General features: G+C 26.1%; 1 protein-coding gene across 1 annotated transcript in view; it reads left to right on the top strand.

Moving 5' to 3' along the window:
- The window catches only part of LOC142330638 (uncharacterized), a 31,129-nt gene extending 22,448 nt beyond the window's left edge, over window positions 1-8,681 (top strand). Inside the window, exons 2-3 of the mRNA XM_075376082.1 lie at window positions 3,605-3,888; window positions 8,232-8,681. Coding sequence (XP_075232197.1) covers window positions 3,605-3,888; window positions 8,232-8,681 — 734 coding nt within the window. The remainder of the gene's footprint in view (window positions 1-3,604; window positions 3,889-8,231) is intronic.
- Window positions 8,682-17,682: the final 9,001 nt, after the last annotated feature.

The raw sequence follows: 17,682 nt of genomic DNA, 5'->3' as shown, positions 1-17,682 counted from the left end.
GGAAATTTGTCAGTTTCTTTTCATTTCTTCATTCAATATACAGTAAGCCCATTTTGATAAAGATTAAGGTCTCTGACTGCATAACTTCTACAACCTTAAAATATTTTTAATGAACGAAAAAAAAATGTTCAAAAATTATTATAAAAATTAACCAATTTTTTTCTTTATTCTTACTGTAATATTTATGTAAGTTTCTAATGCATTACTTGCCATGTAATACATAAAAATGCCATGTATTCCAGGCAATAAAAAGCTGATGTAACTGTTAAGGAAGGAACTGTTCAAGTTAACCGATTGAGTTGAACATTTATATGAACATAACTTTTACACCTGAGAAGAATACAAAATTATTGCCGTTACAAAATGTGTTTTACCTTTTTTTCAATATGGTGGCGTTCTAACGGCTTGCAGTAACAACCGGATTATGTTCCTGGCCGATCTTTAACTTTATATGATCAAAACTTTGATCAAATCGAACTCTGAGACATCTTGCAGGTTTTGAGATCAAATTTTTTACAAAAAAATAAAAGAAAAAAGTCTGTGTTTTTTTCAATATCTGTTTTGGTTATCGAGAAAAGTAGCTTCAAATGTACTACCCGACGGCTCAACCAATGCAGTTATTTCCACTGTTACTGTGTGTATGATGCGACGTGTCACGACCTGCCACCGGTTATTTGACTAAAAAACGTAAAATAAAAATAAAAAATAAAAAAATGAGAAAGGAAATTTCACGGTCACCTCCCCAAGGTGTTTGTCGAGTAAAGATAAAAACCGTGCAAAATACATTTTTACTCTTCCTTCGTACGGGTAACCAGCTATAAGTACTACTTTTAAGATGCCGACTATTCTGAAAACCGCGTATTTCAGATCACTCAAAATTTCGAGTCCTGTGCTAACTAAACTGTTGCTCTGAAGAAATTACAATACACTGATAGTTTTTATAAACTGAACAGGCTTCAATTGTTATTTATCAGCATTATTCACACAAGAATGAGAAGAGCCCTTTGGCTGGACGACAATGAACGAGCGAAGCGAATCCTTACCGGCTAGTTCATTTATAAAGAATTATTTGTTAAATTAGAAACACTCCTGTCATTTGCCTTTTTCAGTTGGAGGAGACAGCTAGGCGGGAAAGTCGAGCAAACTTTTAGACTAAACTCTGATCGTCTAGTCAAAATTATAATGAAAATAATTTCCCTAATAAGTTTGTTAAGTGAAATATTAATCAATAATAATACGAGTAATTTTTACTTAACTTTAAAATTTTTATGTCGATAAGGAAATTCTAGCTAGAAATAAAATAAATAAGATTCATAATTGTTAAAAAAAAATAACAAAAACGTTTTTCTCTTTTATAAAAAAAGCTGATTGTTGGTTAAACGTTTTCAGAATAAACGTGAATATGATTTTAAAAGATACGTTAAGTAGAGGTTAATAGATGAAGGTAAAAAGGGCATTATACATTAATGAGATATTCATTAATGATACACTCTCATGAATGGCCTTCCTTTTTTTCTTATATTACTATGAGGTAATCAGAATATTATTACGTGTTTAAAAAATCGTGCATTGTAAAAATAACCTTGAAATTATAGTAAATAAACACAAATATGACGTATTTATTTATAGTAAAATAATACTTTTACATTAATAATAATGTATACAAATAAAACATAAATAATAAATGATTTTATATTCTATTTTTAACCGAGCTAGTCAGATTTTTCACACAAACGACTATTTGTTAAAGGGCTACCCCTATGATATTTAACAATCCCTGAAATATCTAACGATTTTTAATAATTAAGATACTACTCTTTCTTCTTAAGGAATGTTTATTTATTTTTTATTTAATTTTTTATGTATTAGATAATTCGATTTTCCGAAATGTTACTTTTCATGCTGATTGTTGTAATATACAATGGGGAAACGTAGTGCCAGCAGTTAAAAAATTTCCCCACCCGGGTAAATTTTCTTAACATATTAAAATTCCATGACTTCAAAAATATTAAAAATTTACATTAAAGGTTTTGTGTTTTTTTTTTTTTTTTGTTTTGCTTCTACTTGGATTTGTATTTAAGCAATAGTCTAATGTAAGATCATAAAATTTAGTGAGCTAGTGTATTTAGGTAATTAATTCTATTTATTTATTTTTTTAATTAGTAGTGTGTGTATTGTGAGGTTGGGGTATATCTAGAATAGAGTTAAACTTTTAGGAAATTATTATTATTGTGTATATTGTTTAGCTGATCAAAAAATAACATTAATAGAACAAAATATTACAATGTTACCCGTTCTTTATAACTATTATTATCATCATTTAGTATGCTTTATAAAAGAAAATAAATAAGATTGTAAGTGTAATTTACTTAACATCTTTATTACTGGGAAAGAATTAGATTTTAAAATTTATACAAATATCACTAAAATTCAATAACATATTTGACAATTTTAAATAATAAATTTATTCTATATAACATGATTTACGTACAAAGAAATTAGTATAAAATCGACTTTATGGAAATGGCACCTATGTCACTAAGTAGGCCCATTTTGTAAACCCTGGATAGAAAATGGAATTGCTGGACAAATCCCTAAGGATTGTAGATTTTCTTCGTATTTATCGAGAAAACAAGGGATAAACGTTAAGTAAAGAGGGTGGACTAGACAGGACGATCTACGTACTGAGTTAATTCCTGTAAGTGTTGTTAAAAACAAATATAAATAAACATTTAAAATTAGATTGGTTGAAATAAATAAAAAAAATTACTTTATAGGATATATAATAAATTATTTTTTATAACAGTAAAGTAAAACGCTTAAAAGATAAATAATTAAAATATAAGACAGTAGTATATTATTTACCTTCCTACTGAGTACGAATATTATTATGACTACTGCAGTTTTCTTTGAACAATTTAGAAAACTAGTTCATTAGATTTTAAATATGTTTATTTTTCTGAACACCTAAATTTCAATAATTTTCCTTTATTTACGCCCATTTTAAACAATATGTACCAAATTATAATTAACATATAATTTCTTGTAATATATAAATCTAATTTTCTCGGAAAATATTTCAGGATAATTGATTATGGAGCAGAGAAATATATAAATTGTAAGGTATTGTATTAATAAATTATTACATTAATTTCTCAAACATGGTACTGCTGATATGTTAAATAAATAAATTAACAATTAATATAATCCATCGTACCAGCACGTTGATATGTTCTCTAGATCTTTCGTATTACTTTGAAGCCATCATCAGGAGTTAAAATTAATGCATTTAAGTGAAAGTTTAAAAATCATAGTTAAAATTTTAAAAAAGTCATGACTGTCCCGATCCTACTAGCATACTGTAGAGTATACTAAATTTTAACTATGATTTTTAACCTTTGAGTTGAATGCATTAATTTTAACTCCTGATGATGGCTTCCAAGTTAGCCAAAAGATCTAGAAAGCGTATCAACGTACTGGTAAGGTGAATTATATTAATTGTTAAATTTATTTAAATTATTACATGTTTATTTATTGTTGGTAAGAAGTTACTTAAAAAACAAAATTTTTCTTTATTTTTTCTCTTTTTTTCACTTTGTTTCAGATTTAATTCAACAGGGATTAAAAATGTATAAATTATCATTAATATCATTTCTTATATTATTTTCGATTGGATGCGATTCGTTACCGAGTAATTTAAAAGATGCTGAAAATGATAAAAAAATAGATGTTATGGAAAATAATGAAGAATTAAAAGAAAATCATAGACAAGAAAAATCAATACCATTTTTCTTAGATCCATCACATGGTGCATTTGATACAGGTTCGGATCAAGAACCATTCTTATTGGATTTAGATGAACAATTAGAAGCAGCTCTTGCAGCTCAGGTACTTTAAAATCTATTAAATTTTAATTAATTTATATAATAATTATTATTTTTATATAATATGCTATCCAGGTTTTCGTGATAATATTAATGTATTGTTTCGTGACAGAAATGGGAACATAAATTTGTTGTTTTGCTCGTTTACTCTTTCATACAACATTAGCAAAAGAATAAATACTCTTTTGAACCAGACATTCTGATATGCAACAACATATTCAGCTTGTAAAGAAGACAACTAGAAATTACTTCATTCTTCAACTGCAAAGTAAATGTTTCGCGTGTTTATGCCATTTTTGGGAGTAACCTCTGATTCAGAACAAATCTCTTCAAACCTTTTGGTTATGATGTTTAAAATACAAACTTTTTATACTGTTTGCCCTTTCGAACTCAAAGAAGGCAAAAAATGGTGAATGATGATTTAAAGGGAAATTCTAAAACATTTTTTCATAGAATTTTCCATTTATTAAATTTTTAGTTTTTTTCAATGTGTTCATTATTTTTTGGAATTAAGGAACCCATGTTTTTTTTCTGTTCAATCCAATTTTGGGTTGGTTAAAAGGGAATAATCTTTTGCAGAGATCTTTTAACTACATTTGGCCTTTTCTGTTTGTCATCAGGTGTCAGTTAGATGTTTCTACACTCTAATTAAGACTATTTGTAAAAAGATCTATGATTGACAGTTTAAGGAAAGTGGTTATAATTATATAAATGTATCTTCTTCTATTCTTTAGACTATAATGATTTTTTAAAAAATTATTAAACTTAAATTTCAATCACATTATGCTGTCGTTTTTTCTTCCATTTTATATCAAATGTTAAAGAAAATTATTGGGTTTTCCATGCAAAAAGCAGTCGTAGTAGATTTTTTAAAACCTTAATTAGATTGTGACACGAAAGATTCAATATTAATTTCTTTAATTTTAATGCAGTCCACAAAATAAATTGATTACAACATTCTGTCATAAAATAATAAATAATCATCATTTTGTAACAGAATGTTTACCAAATAAATATATTTTTCAATAAATGTACCTATTCTTGTTATAGGGGATATAATTGATCCTCTCTGTCTAATTAACTGTTCTCTGTTCATTATGAATTAACAGTCTTAATTAACAATGATAAATATACAAAAGAATCAAATAGAAATAATTAAATGAAATTACTTGTTGGTAATGAAGAAATAAGTTATAGGCTGTAACTCATTTCTTTCTTGATCAATTGTTGTTTGCTTAATATTATCTATTAAACTTTGTATGTAATTTGCATTCAAAACTGCATAAATCATCTTCAACCTGTACACGATCTGCACAAATATCCTCATCTTCCATTCTAAGTTGCGTTTCAATGGCATCATATTTGCCTTGCAACTCTTGAAGGTTTCTTAATTTAATTCGTAAAAGATGAGTATCAATTTGTATACGGAGGAAGTAAATCGGATGTTTTCAAATTGAAACACTGGTGTGTAAATATGTTAAAATGTTTGATTTGGTCAGTTTTTGTGCATATGTACAAAATGTTATCAAGAATATAACTTTTTTTATAATTTTTTTTTTTACTTAATTGTAATTTCAAAATGATTTTAGTTTTTTTGTTATTTTATTTATGTTTCTTCATTCTTTCATTTATTGTTGATGTTTGGAAAATGCAATAATAATTTAATTTTCATTCTTAATCAATGTCAATCAATATTAAATATCACCTTATTTTAATATTATTTATTTATTAATTATATTATTTGTTTCACTTTAATTTCAATTTATATCCTATTATTTTGTTGTATTAACCTGTAAAATTTATATTCTTTGTTTTCTCAAATGTATACATCACCTTGGTACTGTTATATTTATAAGATAAGGTTACTGTTTTTGTAATTTAAGCTGACAATATTTAACCGTGAAAATGTTCATAATTTATACTTTAATATTAAATAAATTAAAAATTTTGCATTTTTTAAATTGGTTATTATGTACTTACTTATGTCATTAAAAAAGCACATTATTAAAATATAATAAAAGAGATACAAAGTAATCCACGGGAAGAATTCGAAATTAAAATAGTTAATAATTAAAATAAATTAATTTTATTAATCATGCCCATTGGTATTGATATATAATTTATTTATATAATAGTTTCCACTTATCAACAATCTTTAATAGTATGTTCGAGCGCTTTCGGATTAGTAATCCATCCTCAGGCTGTGTTATAATTTACTCCACATATCATTAATTATACTGACTTGAATTTTTAAAAAAATTATAAATGTAATAATTGATCGTCAGAAGGTAAAAAAATGTCAAACGTTATTCGCCATTTCAGTATGAAGGTCTCAACAATATTGCTACATAACAATTGAGACCTTCATACTGGCATGATGAAGAAAACTTATTCGAGTTATGCAACAACACTGCTTTTTTTTTTATGAGTATATAATAAAATGCCAATAATAAATAACATATTCAATGTCCAATTCAGACATTAGCCCACTAACATCATGGCAGGAAAAAAAAATATATCTCTTCTAAAGTATTTCAGTAAATTTTCGTTTCTATTTCTATACGCTGAAATTTTACTATTCTTGTTTAATAAATTTCATTCTTTAAGACGTGACCCTAGGAGTTCTACATGTTGTTTCGACAAATGCAAAACACAAATTAGGTCGCTCAGTTCTGCTTGTGTGATATGGTGAAGTTCAGTATTTGATTCTTTTGGAATGTAATTAATATCTACTGAAGTTAAGGATTCATCAGTTAAGCCTTCTAAGGAATCGGAAATTTCTTTCCAAGAAGTTGAAGCAATCGGAATCGGTAAATCAACACCCTGAAGTGCCGGTCTCATAGCTGAACAAACATTTGGGTACGCAATACTGCTTTTATTGTTTGAATTGAAACCAGTAACATTTGTTAAGCAAAATTAGCAGTCATCATAGTCGTTAGTAGGCTCTTGACAAATCATAGGTACGCCAAAAGGCAAATGATCTTTTTTTCTTTTTAACCGCTAGATTAGGTTTTTTAACGTAGCACTTGCTTGCTGCATGTAGAGCCCAGGATTTATCTTGTTCTCCCAAGGGACAGTCAAAATAATTTTGTAAGCAGTTTTCAGCAGATTCGATACTGGTTTTCATTAAATTTTCGTGGTGAATTTTCCGCAAACGTAACAGAAAATAATTGTTGAATTTTTAACAGTCTGATTTTTATTCATTGTAAAATTTAAAATGTTTTAATGAATTAAAGTAAACTGAAATAATTATTTAACTATGAAAATAGTTTAAGTTTTAATTAATAAATGTCTTACTACTTAAAATAATTCTAATTAAAATAAAATAAATCTACTTAAAATAATTCATAAAATTGTATCACCGTGGAGTGCAATAAAACACAGCGCTAAACATACACACACAAACAACAAACCTTGATGTTCAATAAAAAGAATACCAAAAGTTGTTCTGTCATAAAAATCTTTCACTAAATTTTGGCATCGCTTATGAAACAATCTTTATAATATGTATATGATAAAACCACTCTCTTTTTTCTGTTTAGTCTCAGGAACCACCGTAAGGTACTACTTCAGAGGATGAATGAGGATGACGTGTATGAATGTAAATGAAATGCAGTCTTTTACAGTCTCAGGTCAACCATTCCTGAGATGTGTGGTCAATTGAAACCCAACTACCAAAGAATACCGTTATTCACGATCTAGTATTAAATCCGTATAAAAGTAACTAACTGCTTTTACTAGCATTTGAACCTTAGAACTCGACTTCGAAATCAGCTTATTTGGGATGACGAGTTAACCACTACCACAACTATGATAAAACCACTACCACAACTAAAGAATACAGCAAGTTGTACTATGAGCTGAACTCATAGTGAAGAATATTTCATCACGTTGAATTACTCATTACTTGCCAATTACGACTTTGCTTCATCATTCGACTATTACGTATCCAATATAGGTCTACAGCCTCCATTACAATATAAATCAGATGTGAATAAGCAAACATACAGACGCACTAACTAATTTGTTTTGTTTGTTCCATGAATAATGGAACAAAAAGGGAACAGGGGTTGTAACTTAAGAACGTTACATGATGGGTTGTTTCGAAATATATATATATATATATTCAGCAAATAAAATACTATATAGAACACCTACTCCATTTTCAGTTCCAAATTTTATGTTAACCAGTGTATCTATAAGCGAATTTTAAGATTTTGATTTTTTTTTCTCTCTGGATAATTACTCTGTGAATATTTATCTAATTACTAAAATAGAAAGCTTAAATAAAATTAATTTATTATAACCATTATTAATTGAATTTTTAATTCTGTTTATTTTTTACAGATATCTAACGGGCAACAAGATAATGAAATATTATCAAGGGCAAGGCCAGGAAGACCAAAACCTCATTCAGGAGATGCGTTTCCGAATTCACCAATATATTACATTCGTTTACCACCAACGCCGTACATGTTCGTCCCTGGGGTAGGTTACGTCAGTCAACCACCAACTTTACGGCCACCCCCTGTACAACAACCAACTGATTCTCCCTTTATAAATTTGCCAATACATTTCGTATCGAACGCTAAACCTACCGGTGTGTACACATGGACACCACCAACAGAAAGGCCTATCGTACATTACCCAAGACCAAAGCCACCACCTAAAGATTCAACAATTACTAATATGGACAAAGGACCTTACGTATTTAATGGTAGACCGACTGATATTTTCTTACTTAGAAATACATACAACAGCCTTTACGCTGATGCTTTACAAAACTTTTACCCTTAAATTTACCATAAATTTTAGGAAATATTTTGAAAATTTTATATAAATAAAAAAACTTAATTTAATTATACAAGGAATTAAAATAAAATACTCGAGTAAAAATCGTAAATTTCATCCAATTTTTTTAAATTACTGCATGTATATAAAATGTATGTGAAAAAATTTAGCCACATCTTTCCATAACTCAATCGATGGTATTACTTTAGTGTTTTTGGCTTTGTGTAAAACTCTGATGATATAATATTTAGAATGATCAAACCAATATTTCAGTTTTGTATATAGGTTAATTATTTTTAAGTATATAAGTTCTTTTTTCGAAGGTAGAAACACATCTAATTCATAAACGTACGAAATTTAGCGGTAAATATTTATTTTAATATCAAATTTTAGTTTAGTGTGTAATAGAAGTGTAATATATGTAAACCAACAACATTACGGTGTAAAACCGTCTATAAAAAGGATAAATCTAGAAACTACGTGTGCGTTTTGATTGTTAAACAATCATCGTCAGTAAATATAAAGGATTATAAACGACAGTAAATATATTTAAAAAAAAAAAACAAAAAAAAACATCTAAATCAATTCACAAACAATTTACTTGTATTTATTAAATATCAAGTATAAAAATACAATCTTGCGGTGAGCTGTTCAGTTTAAAGTCATCCACGGCAACGAAATTAACTTTCCGACTGGAATGTTGACAACGTGATTGCATTAGGCCTATTTATTTTAGTTTTTCTATTATTTTATAAGTTTTTATGTTCAAAAAATTTTAATATTTCTAATTTCTTAATATTTATACTTATTTTTTTATTACCACTGATATTATTTAACAATCGAAAACTGTGCGTTTAGTTCTCGATTTTTATTATTTGTATACGATTTTTGAACGGTTTCCTTATTATAATTTTCTCGTAATCGTTTAGAATACAATTCTTACGTTTTATAAGTATATAATATTAAAAAATAATAAATTAAACTAAATAAAATAATTTAAACTTATTCAAAGAAAAATAAACGTAAGGAATCGGTTCTTTTAATTTTTATTTTATTAAGAGAAAGAAGAAAAAACTTGTGATAAAAATTACCAAAAATCAGATTCTCATCTTGTTACAAGACAGTAAGATATCGATTGAAGTTACTTAAAATTACAATTGATTTTTATTTTGAAATAAATATCTCATTTTTAAATTGTTTTTTACTTTTATATTTATGTGTGAAAATTTTCAAATACAGAAATCATTGTTATTTTAACTATTATTCAAATCGATGACCTTGAAAATATACGAGTATAGTTTTATTTCGCCCTGCACGATATGTAAAACACAACAAAACGTGTCAAAGAGTTTAACAAAATATCTCCTGCATCATAAAATATATTTACCCTCTCTTTTTTTTTTGTTGAATGTACTTATTTCTGTTAAAAGTATACGTTGTTGATAATTTTATCAACTCATTGTATGAACTAATACATTAAAAGTAAACAAATATAACCTATTTGTTTCTATTAACAGAAATTTACATAAAATTTACTTAATCAACAACAGCTTCAATGAAAGAAGTCTATTGGACTTTAGGGGGAACTAAGAGTAAAATGAGGAAAACAGAATAAATGAATGAACATTTGGTTCGATTGTTACTGATTGTCTCCTTTCTCAGATAACATTATGTTAATTGGTGTTATTTCTGTGTGACGTACTTTGTGGGAGGATGTGGCTAAAGACTGATGTAGGTAAAAACGATTAGTGAAGAAGTTGGAAGGGCTAACTACTGACAAATAATACGAGTAATTACAGCGGACTTCTTTTATTGATCTTTATTTAAATAATTTTCTTTATCTAAACATATCCGCATTTTTCTTTCCCTAGAATTATTTATAAATAAAACGTCTTATTTTCATAATTTTTGTTGTATTATAAACAGTTAATTTGTTTATTTCTATAAAGAAATTATTCTGGTTCTGAATTTTTTTAAATTTATTTTAAGCTTAAAATTAAACATTTGAGTATTTTTTTTGCATTTTATATTGTAATTCCTTAATATAAAATTATGAATCCATACAATACCTGAAAAATTCTTATAGAATTAATCTAATTTTAAAAAAATCTTGTTTTCATAATTTCTGTTGAAATATGAACAGTTCATTCGTTTATTTTTAAATAAAAGAAATGTATTCCGGTTCGGAATTTAAAAAAAAAATCTATTTAACCTTAAAATTCAATATCTGATTATTATTGTCTATTTTTTATTTTTTTATTTATAATATAATTTCTTAATATAATACCTGAAAAATTCTTTGGTTTTACATTTTAATTAACTCAACGTAAGTAGTTGAAATGTGTCCTCATTTTTCCTTTTTTATTTAAAAAAAGCACAAAAAATAAAATGGAAAGAATGAAAGGTATTTTTTTATTAATCCACCAAACACAACGTTAGGATTTTTTTTTTTTTTTTAAATTTTCTATTCATATTTAATGGATTATAAATTTTTACCGTACTAAATGATATTTTTCCATTATGTACTGCTTTCAGTTATGATCACAAAAATTTAGATTTTTTTTTTGTAGTAAATTTAAAAAGAAATCGTAAAGTAAGGTTAGGTTTGTTGTATTTTACATAATTATTTTCACATAACATGTATATAAAATACTAATTATTTTGCAGTATTATTAATATTACTACTTAATATGTATTATTTTTTAAGTTATTTAAAAATGAAATAGTCAATAACTTTATAAAATATAAGTTATTAGTTTAGTTAATTTATTTATTAGGTTATTATGTATTCTCTAATTTAATGTATTTAACTTTGTTTTATAGACTTTTTTAAAAGAAAAAAAAGCGAAAAGAACATTTTCTTAGAAATTTTTAACATAATTCAATATTTTATCTATAAATAAAAGATTAAAATCTGAACTGCTTTTTCCCCCAACTTATGTATTATTTATAAACACCATAGAGTACATTGATTTGTCACTCTGAAATATTATCAATCAGTGACTCATTTACAGGAGCTGACATATAAGTTATCCGGCGCAAATCGGAGTTATTTTTACTGAAAGTAATGACGTTCACCTAAAAGTAAAGATGTCACTATAAAATTAGATTATCTTCTGTACATTAGACAGCAGAAATAAAGTAGAATTGATCGTTTGCAACCCTTAATTACAAATAAAAATGTTCTGATATTACATGAAAAGTAAAACGACAAACATCGTATTGAGAGAAATTTCACATGTTATTTATTGAGTGAAATCCCTAACAGTTCAGTTCGTTCATAGATTCTTATAAACCGTAAATCCACATTTACATTGATATCCGTAATTATTTATTACTTTTTTCATGTTAAGTAAGGTAATGTATTTTAGCAAAAAGCTTATAACGCTGTTTTAAAATTAAAGACTTTTTTCGCTTGATGATATGTGGGATATATAAATGGAATTTTGTAGCGTATGAAAGATGCCATGCTTGACCAGTATTCGTACCCGGCACCTCCGGACGAAAGGCCGAGGATTTTGTATGTTAATCATCCATCGACTACACTATTTTATTTCTGCTATACGGCAGTATATTTCAGTTATTAAAGAAAACAACGAGAAACTTGTTAATTTCAATTTTATTCTACTAAACTTGACACATTAAGACGATTATTAATTCTTTAGAATTATTGTACTACATTCAGGAATGATTGGTGTCTTCTATCAGATGTCACTTTCAACCAATTAATTATCAATTTAAATTTATTTTTTTTTTTTATTATAAAACTAGCAGACCCAGCAATGCTTCGCTAATGCTAAATTTGATTATTTATATAGATTCAATGAACACAATTGAAATTTTGATAAAGTATTAACAAAATGAACATTACGGCACTTCCCAAAATTGCCCTTTTCCTTTCTCCCTTTTACCCTTTCTCCCCTTTCATCCTTTCCTTTTCCCCTTATACCATTTTCCTTTTTCATATTTTCTTTCTCCCTTTCCTCCCCCTTTTTCTTTCCTTTTCCCATTTTCTTTTCCTTATTTCCCTCCCCCTTCCTCTTTGCCTCTTTCCCTTTTTCTTTTCTCTCCTTTCCCATTTCCATTTCCTTTTCCCCGTTTTCCCTTTTTTCTTTTTTCCATTTCCCTTCTTCCCTTTTTACCTTCTTCACTTTTACCTTTTTCAATTTTTCCCTTTTCCGATTTTGTTTTCTCCCTTTTCCCTGCGCGTAAATCAGTCCAGTAGTTATTTAATCTATAATGGACACACATATCGGAAACATTGAAATGGAATCGTAAAATATTTAGTAGAGCGTGTTTTCTTTTACGTCCAACAGATAGCTCTGTTTTAAAAAAAAAAAACTTGTTTTTACCTGTCACAGGTGTGATATCTTAGGTATATAAATAATATGAATATAAAAACACGTGCGTATTTAAATGCAACGTTTTGTCAAAATTTCAAAGCAATCGGTGAAGAACTTTCGGCGATTTAAGATTTTGATTAAATGAACATTTACATTTTTATTTATATAGAATAAACAATTTAAAAAAAATTAAATTAAATTTTTATTTAGCATTTAATTTTATTTAAAATTTGTTGTTATATTTTTTTTTTTTTATTATAATTCTGTTAATTTCCCAGTAACAAGTCTGTAAAGAAAATTAAAAACCTATTAAAATTATTATTATTTTTTTTTTTTTTTTTTGTAAAAATATATATATATATATCAATATTGTTTGATTTTCAATAATTTATACCTATTAAATTAATTGGTTCATTGATGATTTATTACTTATATACTCATAACATGTATAAAATATATTCATTTTTTTTTTTTTGGCTTGATATCACCACAGAAGTTTGTGCATGGGATATGGAATTGAAATTTTGTAACGTATGAAAAATATCATGTCTGACCGGGACTCGAACCCGGGACCTCCAGATGAAAGGCCGAGATGCCGCCCCGGAGATCGGCATTTTAATTTCATAAAACGAATAAAATCGTAATAATTAATTTCTTTTTAAGCTAAGAATTATAATTATGAAGTTTTCATTAATATTTTCCACTTTTTTCTGCCGTTTTCTTTCATTCGACTGCTGTACAATCTTTTATATATTATTCAATTATGCACTGCTAGTTATTGACGTATTGCAGGTTATTTAAGTAATATATTAGTTATTATTATAATAATAGTATTTTTTATCATTAGGTGTTAAAAATATTACTTATAATGGTTAAAAAATATTTCCACAACAAACCACAATTGAATAACAATAGTAAATTTAAATTCCAATGATACATCAATTTTTTTAAATAATTTATCACCCTTAACAAATAATGTACGAGAAAACTTCTTAAATGATATATTTAAAAAAAAAAAATAATATTAAGATGCTTAATTAGTTAATTAATTTTGTTATAGATTTAAGATTATACTATATCTATTGTATATAATGTTTTTTTTTCTATTAATTCATTTATAGAAAATTTTTAATATTGTTATTATTTAATTTTATCATTCAAAACTAGATTTAAGCTCTAGTCCCATTTTTGTGATGATCACAGTTTTTTCGTTTCTTATTTAATTTTATTTATTAATTTTTTAATAATATTTTTTCGTATTTATATTTTTAATAAGTTACTGTCCTTTTAAAACTCATTAATTTTATAGCACTATTTAATTTTATTTTTATCATTAAGTTTATTTATTTTTTTATTAATATAACTTAAATTTATTTGTGAATAGTGTAAGTAATTTGTTATGTTAATCTGTATTAAATATTTTTTACACTTTTTAATTTGATTTTGTTTTTATTTTTTATTTTTTTCCTTTCTTCATTATTACTGTTTTGTTTTTTCATTTCTTTTATTTTTAGTTAGTTCATTTTTCTTATTTTTTAATTTTTTAATTCAAGTTTATTTAATTTTTTTCTTTTTTTTAGTAAAAGAAGACTGAACTAAGTTTTAATTCGTTTTTTCCTTTGGATAAATAACAAACTTTATTTTAATGTAGTTCGTTGATTATAAAAGTTTCTATGAAAAAGGGGAAATCCCCTGTTATTACTTACTGCAGCAACTTATGAAATAGCTAGTCAAAACAAACTGTTTATTTAAAAAGGAAGATGAAATAATTAGAAGTAGGTATATTATTCTATTTCTGGGTAAAATTTAATTTATGTTAAGGTATTCAATTAAAGAAAAAGAATTTAAAAGAAAATATAGAAAAAAAATTACTTGAAAACGGCACGTTTTGTTACTTTTCTTTTTATATTTTTTTGTGGAAAAAAGTTTTAAAAGATTACTTACAAGTTTTTTTTACCGAATTCTCTGAGGGAAAAATCATACCAAGTAGAGATAGCTGTTATATACTGTATATGTATTCAATATAATAATAAAGTTGAAATACCAATTCTGATTAAAATACAATAAAAATATTAAATCACGTTTTAACATTTTCTCTCGTCAATTTTTACATACCATGGAAGATGAAAATTCATACAATATTCTTTAGGTTAGATTGTTTGATGGAAAACTCCAAACAAGCAGATTTCTGTATGACTAATAAGGCGAGATAAACAATTTTTTTAGCTGTAAAAGTTATTTTATCTGTTGAACACGAAGGAAAGATTTCTCAGAAGATTAAACAAAAAAATAGTTTTATATAAAAAAATGGTCATATATTCAACGGTCTGTTTTTTGTTTCTCCAGTGCTATTGATTATAGAAATCAGTCATATTTTAAGACAAAGTAAAATTGAGAAAGTAAAATACATAAAAATTAAATATTTTTATTTCTTTATGATATATTTTTACTAACAAAAATTGAAGTCATTATATCTTCGAAATATTCATTTTAGAGTTTTCCTAGTAATTTTTACGAAAGTAAAAAGTAGAAAAATGAAAAATATTGTTGCCTTTTTATAATAATTTCCATATTTTTAAAGCTCAAATAATAATTTAAAAAATCGTGCTATTACAAAATTTCTACCTAAAAAAAAACTAAGAAAATTTATACATACAAATCCTTCAGAAATGCAGTACTTCTAGACACATTCTTCTAATACATTAACTTAATTATTACTTTTAAAATTTGTTTATATTAATCGAAATAAGAAATACTTATAAAATAGATAATTCCATTACTACATCTTTCTTTCTATTTCAATATACCTCAAAATACATCCCATCGTATTAAAAAAATGTAAAACTTATTCTGAACTCTTATAAATCATTTAGATTTTTTCGTGTGATAGTAGTGTTCGTTTTAATATTTTTTATGTTATTTTCTTAACGTTATGATGATTAGTTTGATGTAAAAAGATAACGTTTTTGCAAATAATTTTATTTATTGAAATATTTCATTTTTTCAGATAATATTTTTGGTTTTTCACCATTATTAATAATAAAAAAATTAAATTAAATGAGCAAACAGCATTTGGTGTTGTTTTTTCATAATCCTCCCCTTCGTTATTTTTGATTTCCCGGAGAATATAGCTAGAATAGCTATATTAAAGGGGAAAGTATGAGGATCATGTCAAAAATTGGGTATCAGGTATTTTGCAAATTTTTACGATTTAGGGCCCAACTAGTTCAACTAGACAAAAAACATGTATGTTCATATTTATATGTATCGTACTGCTTTTGGCCTTTTATCTCATGATTTATCAAACCGATTTTCTTGCAATTTGAATGAAGTATTTCTCTATATGGTGCATTGACCTATCAATTACTTTTTTAAATTCTTTAAGGGGATGAAGCGATATTGCGAAAAAAACATTTTTGATATTCTTTAGAGGCATTTTAGATGAAACTTTATAAAATTTTTAATTTGTTTTCTAAAATGCATATATAAAAAAAACCACTAAGAAGACTGATTTTTTGTTAATTTAATTTTGTTTTATTAGTTTAATATTTTTTTTGTGGTTTAATATTGCTAACAGTAGATACCGCAGATAAAGAAACGTCAATGTTCAAACTTGTAATATAATAACGAATCACGCTTTTAACTTGCCCGGCCCAGATTTACTCGACCTTAAATTGTGTGTAATTTAAGAAAAACTCAACTAATCTTCATCACATTTTCACATGCATAACTTCAAATACACTAATACTGCATATCTAAATTTCAGTGAAATTGATCCTGTGGTTTTGGAGATTTTCAAGCCAAAACTTTTATACATAGGCACGCGCGCGCGTACACACACACAGAGAGAGAGAGAGAGCGAGTGATGTGTATATATAAGGAAATTGCATATTAATTGAATGGTATTTTCGTACTCCTCATACCTCAATACGTAAAGAAAATTCATTTTCACCCCCACTCTCACCATGCAACCGAAAGCAATACCGTACTTTTCGAAGAAAAGTCGGTAAAAAAATTTTTTCAAAGAATCAACCCCCACTTCCTAAAATAGAAATATATTATTTTTTTGTTCTTATGCTCTATCTCCTGTCGATTTAAATATTTTTCAAAAGTTTATTTTCATACATAGTTATCAAGAAATGCCTATAATTGTTTTTTAATAATAGACCCTGGACCTAAAATTCAGAAAGTTGGTTTTTGGAAATCTTCTGTTTTCTAATTAGCCATTTATTGGAGGGGGTATTAGATTTAGAGAAAGCTTTACTTAAGCAAATTTGTTAACCTTACCTTTGTATTAATAACTTTAGAAAATTTTTTAAAAATTTATTCCTCCACCTCTAAAGAATAAGTACATCTTTTAGCTTAACTTTTTTAAGTTTTATTATTAAAAGTTTTTTTTTATTTTTCTTCATCACATAAAGGGATATTAAAATTAAAGGAGTTTTGAACTATATTAGATTCCGGATTCAAAATGAGAAAAAAGTTTTTCATTACTTTCAAAAAATTTAAAAGCTTTGTCAGCTTTTAAATTTTAAAGTACCGGGTTATTCATTAAAAATAAATTGAAAATTATCGAGAAAAAACGGCTGCTTTTGATTATTTGTTAATCCTTATTAGTTTTCGTTTTTCATAATTATTTTTGTTTTTGTGGAAATCAACTAAAA

The sequence above is a fragment of the Lycorma delicatula genome, chromosome 9, assembly GCF_047948215.1.
Source record: "Lycorma delicatula isolate Av1 chromosome 9, ASM4794821v1, whole genome shotgun sequence".
Classification (NCBI taxonomy): Eukaryota; Metazoa; Arthropoda; class Insecta; order Hemiptera; family Fulgoridae; genus Lycorma; species Lycorma delicatula.
This window is presented reverse-complemented; position numbering and strand designations above follow the sequence as displayed.